Genomic DNA, 10,211 nt, shown 5'->3' with positions numbered 1-10,211 from the left:
ACGAGCAAACAATACAACTCTGTTAAGTGATCTAAAGGTATGAAGTTTAAAACAAAAGTTCAATATATATATATATATATATATATATATATATATATATATATATATATATATATATATATATATATATATACTGGAGGTTGATACATATGTCATATACATCTATCTAGATAGAGAGAGAAATAGAGAGAGCTGGAAGGGGGGTACTCTTGTGAACCGGTTCAGATGACAGATTCCTGAAGAAAACCCTGGGAGAGGAAGTCTCTGTCACTCAGATAAGGTGGCCTGAGCAGAAGAAACAAGCTGAAGAGTCAGGTGCTGCTGGGCTCCGTGCCTCGCTGTACCAATCCGAATGAGAGGGGGGTGCGCGGCCCCCAGCCGGCCCTCATTCCGCCATGTGCTGTTTATTAATGAAAATCAAGATGTTCTTCTTCATCATGATCCCACCTGGACCACTGCCTGTCAATCGCTACCTCCTCTCACAGATCCACTCACATAGCTAGTCCCATGTTTTTCAGTGGAGATTTTAACACCTTGCAGTTTGAACAACTGGGATCGTTTTCTAAACTGTCAGTGGTTTGCTGTAGCAGCATGCTGACAGAGCAGCTGGCACCAGAGGGTGAGTTTGATGAGTCCGTCTTCATTACAGATGGCCTGGTTCACAGATCCTCGTTTTTCAAGGGGACCCAATTTGCTGAATGCAGAGCAATCAGACGTTTTAGCACCACTCAACACGCACTAGTTTCTTCATTACGTTTAATGGTGACCACTGAGCAGAGACCGTCCCCATTGGAAATACCAAAGCCTTTTCTAGCTATACGAGAAGAGTCTAGTTCCTTGAACACATTGTCCACTTGTGAAGACCCCTATGGAAATGGTTACATGAAGAAATCTCCAGGGCTGTATTGTGAGTTGATGGCGGTTCAGGCTGTGAATCAGGGAGTGGACGGCAAACATCTCTATTATAACACATTTAAATTTGAAAAAAATAAGGTATTATTCATCATTCATCCTTGACCATGACACGCTTGAGTGACTATGACTGAAGCATATGCACTTAATCACCTGATTAGTGAGACAGTTGATTGGACGCTGGATATGGAGCGATTTCAGCTGTTGAATTGCAAGCTTGAATAAAAGCAATAAAGAACATCACAGAAAAAAATATATATATACGCCACATCTGTCAAGGGAGCAGCGGCATCGTGCGATCGGCATGTTGGAGGCTGGACTCGGGCAGCGTACTGTGGCTCGTCGTCTTGGGTGCTCACAGCCAGCAATTTCAAACTTAGCGAGATGATATAATCAGACAATGTCAATGACAGGCCACCAACTGGGAGATCAAGAGTCACAACACCTGCCCGACATCGACAGATCATTCTGCAGCATCTTTGTGATGTCAATTGTTAATCACCACAATACAAAGTCACGGCGCCTGCTCTAAAACAGAGTTTGTCATTTTTCGATCACATCTAGTGAATTTTATCCAAATATAAGTGATACGTTTTTTTTGATGCTCAGATATAAGTGATACGTTTCTTTTGATGCTCAGTATAGAATACTCTAACCGAACAGTACATGTGAAAAGTACATATGTGATATTGTCAACCTCAGTGTTTGCCTTGTGGGAATGTATTAAAACAGAGGTGGTTTCAGGTATTTAAGATTGTTAATGAAGCTTTCCCTCCCCCTGCTGGACACATTTCGCAACAGCCAGTCGAGTTCTGTGATCTTAAATTACTACTGGAGTATGCATCTCTATATCATGCTTCAGGAGGGAAGGCATGCACTTGAATTGAACACCAGGAAACAAGCTTCATTTTTTAACGCTGTCCAAATAATACCATATTGGAGATCCTATTGCACTACAGCCTCAGGGCAACACTGATGCACCCCAGGGAAACCAAAATACCACTGCTGGTGGATCAAGGGACAGCTAAACGAATCTGACAAAATGAACACAGGAGGTTTTAGGTCTCAGCTGCATTCATCTCACTCAACTGTCTCCTGCAGGGGGTGTGGTATGGAGAATTGGCACCATCTACTCCACAACTACAGTTCAACATTGTAAACCCAAACTTGGTCGTTTTATTTAGTGCATCTAGACACGTTTTTAGATGGCTATTGAAAATGAACCTGCCAGAACTGATAAAATGTGCCAAACTTAATATAAGCCCTTCTGTGGTTGTAATAACTTGATTGAATGAAAATGTTGTACAATGTTGTACAGCATTATTATTATTATTATTATTATTATTATTATTATTATTTATTATTATTGTTGTTGTTGTTGTTGTTGTTGTTGTTGTCATTTGGAAGCCAATATTATTGTTTTATCATTTCCAAAAAAATACATCAATAAAAATAAAGTGGTTACACAACGCATGGAAATGTAATCCAGGCTGAAAAAAATACCATTAAAGGAATTTATAACAGAGTGTACCGAATGGTTTGGCTAATGGCTACCCTGCTGATGCTCCTCCTAGTAACAGTAACCATAGTGATAATTTACGTCATGCTTTGAGTGAGTTACCATGGTTCTTGGTGACGAATTAGCCCCTGCAAACTGGCAGTAAAACCCCGTATTACGGTTACTACGGTTACTGGCGGGGGAGGGGCGGGGTTTAGAGGAAGCGGAAGTGCCGGTGCAAGCGGAAGTGGTACTGCCCTGAATATCCCGAAGAGCAAGACGGAGGACGGAGAGAGAGAGTCGCAGCGTCCACAGATAAAACCCGAAATAACAGCCCACGAATAACGTGAGTGCCAGTGCGTGTGCCCGGCATCACGACACCTCGCCGGGGCTGGGGTACCGGGGTACCGGGCTCCAGCGTGAGCGCAAAGGGCGGTCACACCGTGTCTGAGGGAGGGGAGGGGAGTCTATTGTGGTTTGGGCTCAGAGCAAGCACTTAGGCCGTGCATGCAACAGCTCGGCCAGGAGCGATTCCTGAAGCTGATTAAGCCGGGAGAGCCGGGCGATATTACAAAGAGACGGGATTCGGGTGTGGATCTGAGGTCCAGGTGCTTCTTCCGTCGGTATCTGGGGAGATCTTGCGGAGATTAGCAGCTTCGTGTGCTAATGTCGGTGACAGCGTTGAAAGACAGGGCCTATATTGTACAGTAAAACGAGCAACAATAAAAAAATATTAATAATAAATGCTACCGTTGTGTAGAGGTCGGTACAGTTAGGAATAATCTAAGCTAGGTGACGATTGCCGGGAGCCCTTGAAGGCATATAATTTAACTAGGGCAATATAAAAAAAACTGGGCGTAAAAATATTTGAGTGCGGCATTACGAATTAGCATGACCACACAGGACTAAGGAAATCATATACCAGACTCGTCTTGTTTCCGAAATTAACCACGATCTTTTAGTCGCCGTCTGTTATTTCTTCGTAGGGATAATCTTATTTATTCCTGCAACCTTTTTCAAATTTACCGACGTATTTTCATATGTTTTATTTAATTTTAAAAAAAGAAAGAACCAGTGGTGCAATCGAATAGAAAATACGAATATTTATATTAATTGTACATTGTGGCGTGGAAATCCTGGCCTGGCGTTGTAGCATTTTGCATCACAGGATAGTGTACGGTCTCTCAATCATGTGTCCACGGAGAAGTATTTCCACGCTAATTTCTGCCATGGCCTAGCTTTAAAATCGTTACGAAATTCGGATAGGCTGGTTTTGTTTTTAGTGTGTCAGATCGATCGACAAATGCAGGTATCACAGAACTGTGTAATTTATATATATATATATATATATATATAGATAGATAGATAGATAGATAGATAGATAGATAGATATAGATATATCTCTTGTTTAATTCATTATTATTAATATTTCTTAATTCAGATTAATTGGTAGTTAATAGAAGTTTAGCACGTTTATTAGAAGTTTACCGTTAATGTGTCTGTTCATATCCTGTCCGGGGCATTTTAAACCGTGCAGTGGTCGGAGCTGGTTGGTAAGCCCCACATCACCGGTAGTTTTCGACCGGTCACACCTAAAATGAGTGGTCATCTTCGCCCAGTTGACCGTTGCTACCGCATTACATACCTATGAACACAATCTCTTGGCAGCTATTACTATGGTGACAATGTCACTGTAGCTCTCTCCAATACAGTGTTTAAGATCTGCATGTCTATTACACATGGCTCTCTTGACTTCAATTAACATAAAAATCAGCCATTCAAAAATATTTAAGACTGCATTTTTGGGATATATTTTGATATTTCAAATTTAAGAGTCATGAGTGACATGGACCAAATACCAGTAAGACTACAAACTGTACAGCTAGAAATGAATAAAAGAGGATACGTATTTGAAGCACCACAGCTGATTATTTTCAGCAGTTACCAAGCTTCAATAAAAGGTCAGATTGGGCGCATACCCAGAGCGGGCCCATTTTAAAGTTACATTGCAGCTTTCTTTTTAAATCTGAAAACTTATTTGTATGGATGGATGATATTGACATAGTTTAATAATTTAAGTTCAGGGTAGTAAAGATTGATGCATGCTATAAATAGAATAATAATGTTCTATGCCTTTAAATACATGCATGGAGGGTAAAACAAAGAAATATAAGTGTAAATGTACCGCATGAAAATGCAGTAACCCTTTGGGGTCCTTTCATGGGGGGTGGGCTTTATTCTGTTTTGTGATATGTGTATTTTGAAAAACAATTTTTAAAAAATTGCAAGAAAAAGGATACAGCGGAATAGCACATCGTGGAAGGACCTTCTGAATCAGAAGTGTCCAGCCCTGGTCCTGGAGAGCTACAGGGTCGTCTTGGTTTTGTTTCAGCTGAGCTCTCTGTTACTTAATTGAACCAATTATTGGCTTAATTAGTAAAGATTAACACGTGTTCTAGATCTTTAACCATTGATGACCAGGGTTGATATCAGCATCACCCACAGCCAAGTAAATGGTATGTAAGAGATTGGTTTCTGTGTTTCTTTCAGCTCTGAGATGGATAAGAGCGATCTGGTACAGAAAGCTAAGCTCGCCGAGCAGGCTGAGCGCTATGATGACATGGCTGCTGCCATGAAGGCAGTGACTGAACAGGGGCACGAGCTCTCCAACGAGGAGAGGAACCTGCTGTCTGTCGCCTACAAGAACGTGGTGGGAGCCCGCCGCTCCTCCTGGAGAGTCATCTCCAGCATTGAACAAAAAACCGAGGGCAACGACAAGAAACAGCAGATGGCCTGCGAGTACCGTGAGAAGATTGAGGCCGAGCTGCAGGATATCTGCAATGATGTGCTGGTGAGCTTGGAGAGAACCGCAGGAACATTGCACACAATCATGTTGTAACAAAGAGAACTGCAGTAAAAAAGAAAAAGAAAGGAAAAGTAGTGGGAGACGCATTTAAGGTTTTAATAACCATCACGTGAATCAGAAATCCTGTTTTTTTTTTCTTATTTTGGGTGATTTTGTTGTTGTTTGTATACATTCATTCATTCATTGCTTTTCTCCCCATGTAGGGTCTTCTTGACAAGTACCTCATTGCCAATGCTACCCAGGCAGAAAGCAAGGTCTTCTACCTGAAAATGAAAGGAGATTATTACAGATATCTCTCTGAGGTGGCATCCGGGGATTCGAAGAAGAGTAAGTATATAATGCATGATAACTGTGCTCCCTCGCTATTTCACGATCTGTAGGACTAATGAAGGAGCACTGTGTGCTGGGTTGGTGTAATCCCGTGTCAGTTTTAACCTTGTTAAATGGCATGCTATTTATTTGAAGTGAACTAGAAATATCTTGTCATTTCAGAGGAGTTAAAGCATGTTTTTGAAGTGGTTTATCCCATACCACACTATAGTAGATCCTGATAATCCACAAAGCCTATTTTTACATGTTAAATGTTGTAGCTATTAAAACCTGTACTGTTGCAAGGTTATCATTGTTTTTAAATAGTAACTGCTTGACGTTCAGGGTCGTTACAAGGTTTGCTATAAACTTGTCTCCCTACCTTTTTCTTATTACTGAAGCCACAGTTGAGAATTCTCAGCAGGCTTACCAGGAGGCCTTTGAGATCAGCAAGAAGGAGATGCAGCCTACACACCCGATCAGGCTCGGGCTGGCTCTCAACTTCTCCGTGTTCTACTATGAAATCCTCAACTCTCCTGAGCAGGCCTGCAGCTTGGCAAAGACTGTGAGTACCATTAGACAGCACATTACAGACAGTTATGAACACTTGCCAGACAAAACAAAAATCAATGTGTAATGCCATTGAAGTAATTGATAGGTTTGAATGGCACCACCTACTGTCTGTGCCGTGCTATTGCAAGTCTTCTAACTGCGTGCCATGTAGAGCAGTAGAATGGTAAGGCTGTCATTTCTGTAAATGTTTTCTAGTTGTGTTGAGGGTGAATGATAACTGAGATCCATCGGTAGTGTTTTTACAATGTGTATGTGTTTGGCAAGTTTACATTAGTGGTTCTTTTCTAGGCATTTGATGAAGCAATTGCTGAACTTGACACCTTGAATGAGGATTCGTACAAAGACAGCACTCTGATCATGCAACTGCTAAGGGACAACCTCACTGTAAGTATTGTTTATACCTCTAGGAAGTTGACCAAAGGTCCCAGCAGGGTAACGGCTTGTTTTGCTGATTTCACTGTAAAGCTGTAAAGTAATTCTAAGCAGCATGTCTGTTTATGTGGCTGATAAGAATTGTGTAATGTAAATATCTGTCTGCTTAGGGAAATGTTCTCCTATATTTACTTAGACGGCTTTAAAGCTGTCTTTATTATTCAGATTGTCACGGTTTAATTAATTTAAACATGAGATCAGCTGTTAAATACAGTGCATTTCCAGCCCAGTTTCAAGTTGATATAAACCTTTAGATGTCTATCTGTTCTTCATTAGTATAATGTTCATTTTGGAAATGACATGTAGCCTGTTCATAACCCAAGCGAATAGATATTGAGTTGTGAACAGATCCTGAATTTCTCACTGTGATTCAAAGGGACATTCCTAAATGTAGTTTTGCCCCTCAGTCTACACACTCAAAACAGCTGTTTTATTTATCCACTCTAGTCCAAACCTTGTATTTGGCACCGCACAGTTAAACTGACCTAACCCACTTGTATTTCTAGAACATGTGTTACACTTTAACTGGATGGTAGTCAGGATCTGTGAAACAAACATGAAGTACTTGATAAAATTCTGTTTGTATTGTTGAGGCGGGTATAGTTGATCAGTCTCCAAGTCAAATATTGACCTGCAACTTTCAAACATTTGGCACAGTGAACAAAGTGAAACTTGACATTCAGTCCCGACATTTAATGTGCATTTAACTTACCAAATAAAATGCAGTCCTGGAGCACATGAAGACATTTTACTGAATGGGTTTGGTAGTTTTGTAACGTTTGATCATTTCTTTTTTCCGTTCTCTAGCTGTGGACATCAGAAAACCAGGGAGATGAAGGGGATGCTGGCGAAGGGGAGAACTAATGGGTGCCACGCTTCACTGTCTATCCACTCCCTCTTTATCTTAAACACATACAGCCCATACCCTGCTCCACCAGGATTTTCCCCTTCTGTATGACAAGCAGCATGAATTGTACCTGACCTATCAACTACCCTTTGCAGATCCCTCCTTTGTTACAGGGCGATACTCAAGTTGTTAGCAGGCTCACACCATCGTTTTGTTTCTAAATTACACCAGGTCTTTACATTGAGGCATTTCTGTTTTTTATTTTTCATTCATTTTCTTTTGGAAGAACCTAGCAAGTTGGGCTTTATAGTGTTCATCAATTGTTATTATTATTTTTATTTTTTTTTGTTACATCAGTTTTTATAGTGTAAAATGTCATGACATTTGCAGGTTTTATTGTAAGGTTATTAAACAGCCAGTTTATTTTCACCAAACACTGTGATGCTTAGTTTTGTGTTTTTATTTTTATTTTTTTGCTGTAAATCCCTTCTGCTCTAAAAAATGCATGTTTCATTCTGTACTTGGGTAGCAGTACAGAGTACAATTCTGCTGTCATACAGAAAGGTTTAAAAGGCTGTATTGTGACACTGAGAAATGTGCAAATTGCTGAGTGCTCATGTTAACAGTTTTATTTGACATGTTTTACAAAACAGGGGACCCCAGGTTTTGTCATTTTGGATGTGACAGTCTAAAAATAGATCCCATCAAAGCATGAACATCACAGAGTAACTTTGTAAACACACTGGGGAGCATGTGCTGAGTGAAGTGTCAGGGTATAACAAAATTCAATTAAAGCTGCTGTCACCAGTGAGGTAAACACGTTCCTCTAGTTGTTTTCTTCATTTTTATTTTTACACTTGATCTTTTTGGATGAGATTGTTAATTGTGGTTTTCAGTGATAGCAATTATGAAAAGCAAATTCAATGATTTGAGTAAGTCTTATGTAGTAACATTGTGAAGCTGCTTGTGTTTAAATACAGCAAAACTGTTTTCGTTTAACTAATTCCAGCCATGCTTCATTTGAAACTCAGTGTAAAAGGTCTTATCCTGACAGCCTGATCTGACTAAAATGAGTTTGGATTCTTAAAAAGCTGAAAGTTAACCGGATTGCTAGGAAAGCATTTTATTTTTTTATTTGTATTTTTTTTTTTTTGTTGTAATTGAACTCAAGTTGGTTGCAAGATTGGTGTGGTCTCAAACAGACTGTATTTATTAGAATCCTGAATAGGCAAGAAATGGGCAACCTCTTTGACCACTGACTTGAACATGCGTTGAGTTTGGAATAGAAAGTCTTGAAAAACAAGGCAATGAGCATTTTTTTAGTAATACCATACCTGTCTGCTCCAAGTAAATGGCTAAAATTGATCTGTAACATCCTGTTGAACTTGAAAAGTTGGAGTATTTAGTGTCACAATACCCTGCCACCTCCATAACATTCCACTTAGTGTAGAGTTCATGTGTCCCTCAGTCTCGTCTGCTGAAGACAATGTTTCATGCACTGAATAAAATCTCTCTTCTAGCTGAACAAATGGCAGTTCATATTCTCCGCTTGATAAACGCAGTAGTGAGTGTGGGACGGAGCCTGTCTGTATATCTGGTAGCTCTTTCTGCTTTGTTTTTACTGACCAGTATTCTGCCTAAAGTTTGCTTCTGTGACGGTTTTATCGCCTAGCGAGCACGTGGTTGTGAAAATAGTATAGCTAAAAAAAAAATTAAACAACTACAAAAAAAAATTTCAATACCTGGTTATTGACGTAATATTAGATTTGTGTCTGTCTTTTAAAACAGTTCGAGTTTCACTTCACATGTAACAATCAGGAAAGTGTAAAAGACAATTCAAAGTGAAATAAAATTTTATCAGTTCAGAATTTTCCTGCTTTCTCTTGTTAAAAAAACAAACAAAAAAACTGTTACTGGTCCCTGTTACTGACATCTTTTAGAAAGCAAACATCTTCAGAATATATTTAATTCACTGATGTGTATGTGTGTCTTAATTGGAATAAAATGGTGCTCTGGCTTTTACTCAGGAAGGTTTAAATATATTAATAGTGGTGAACGCCATCTACTGTATATTTACTGTCACAATTCTCATATATATGTGTGTGTGTCAAGTATCTCTTCCCTGCAATGTATCTTTTTCAGTTGTAAAAAACAAAAAAAAATTCCACAAGCACATTTGATTCTTCATGTTCTGTACAAGAGACTTCACATTTCATACAATTAACTCAACTGTTATAGCTGCACTAGTCTTATTGATAGTCGCAGTCTAGGTAAAGGTTTGCAGAATGACTGCTCCAAAGGGATGGCTAGTGATGGTCTTGTGCAACATTAGGATACCACAGCATGGTGTTCACTAGCTTTGCATTGCTGTTATACGAGTACTTACTGCCATGTGAAACCCACACAAAAAGCATGGAACAAACATACGGGTTCCTTGGTCATCTTGCACGATCTCAGGAGAGCACTGGAATTGACTGATGCCAAGGGATGCCAGGGAAGTTGGAAGCACTTCACGTAACAGTAGGGTTCGGTATAGGTCATATTTTGGTATGGTGCTGCATATAATGTATTGTGATGGCCATTTTCACCTGAGCTCTACATGTCCATTCACTGGCATGGCAAGGGTTTATCTGGGGTGGTTGCATAAAAAACGAACTGGACCTCTGAACTTTCATCAAGTTCCTTGACGAGCAACACCTATTATCAAATGACATCTAAACGAAAAATATTGATTTACTATGAAACACTGAGTTCAGACTTAGAACACGTTTGTC

At 39.7% G+C, this 10,211-nt stretch overlaps 1 protein-coding gene across 1 annotated transcript; it reads left to right on the top strand.

The window, feature by feature from the left end:
* Window positions 1-591: 591 nt before the first annotated feature.
* LOC121297946 (14-3-3 protein beta/alpha-1-like) lies at window positions 592-9,302 on the top strand. The gene is made up of 8 exons (XM_041224579.1): window positions 592-619; window positions 2,574-2,751; window positions 2,863-3,018; window positions 4,961-5,261; window positions 5,480-5,603; window positions 5,987-6,150; window positions 6,447-6,542; window positions 7,398-9,302. Exons 1-8 carry the CDS (start codon window positions 592-594, stop codon window positions 7,452-7,454), a joined length of 1,104 nt encoding a protein of 367 aa, XP_041080513.1. The 3' UTR covers window positions 7,455-9,302.
* The last annotated feature ends 909 nt before the right edge of the window (window positions 9,303-10,211 follow it).

This window comes from Polyodon spathula, chromosome 23, assembly GCF_017654505.1.
Source record: "Polyodon spathula isolate WHYD16114869_AA chromosome 23, ASM1765450v1, whole genome shotgun sequence".
Taxonomy (NCBI): Eukaryota; Metazoa; Chordata; class Actinopteri; order Acipenseriformes; family Polyodontidae; genus Polyodon; species Polyodon spathula.
This window is presented reverse-complemented; position numbering and strand designations above follow the sequence as displayed.

Coding starts and splice junctions, on each gene's coding strand:
- LOC121297946 (XM_041224579.1), top strand. CDS start 592: ATGCTGACAGAGCAGCTGGCACCAGAGG. Junction 5,604..5,986: donor ATCCGGGGATTCGAAGAAGA/GTAAGTATATAA, acceptor TTATTACTGAAG/CCACAGTTGAGAATTCTCAG. Junction 6,543..7,397: donor TGCTAAGGGACAACCTCACT/GTAAGTATTGTT, acceptor TCCGTTCTCTAG/CTGTGGACATCAGAAAACCA.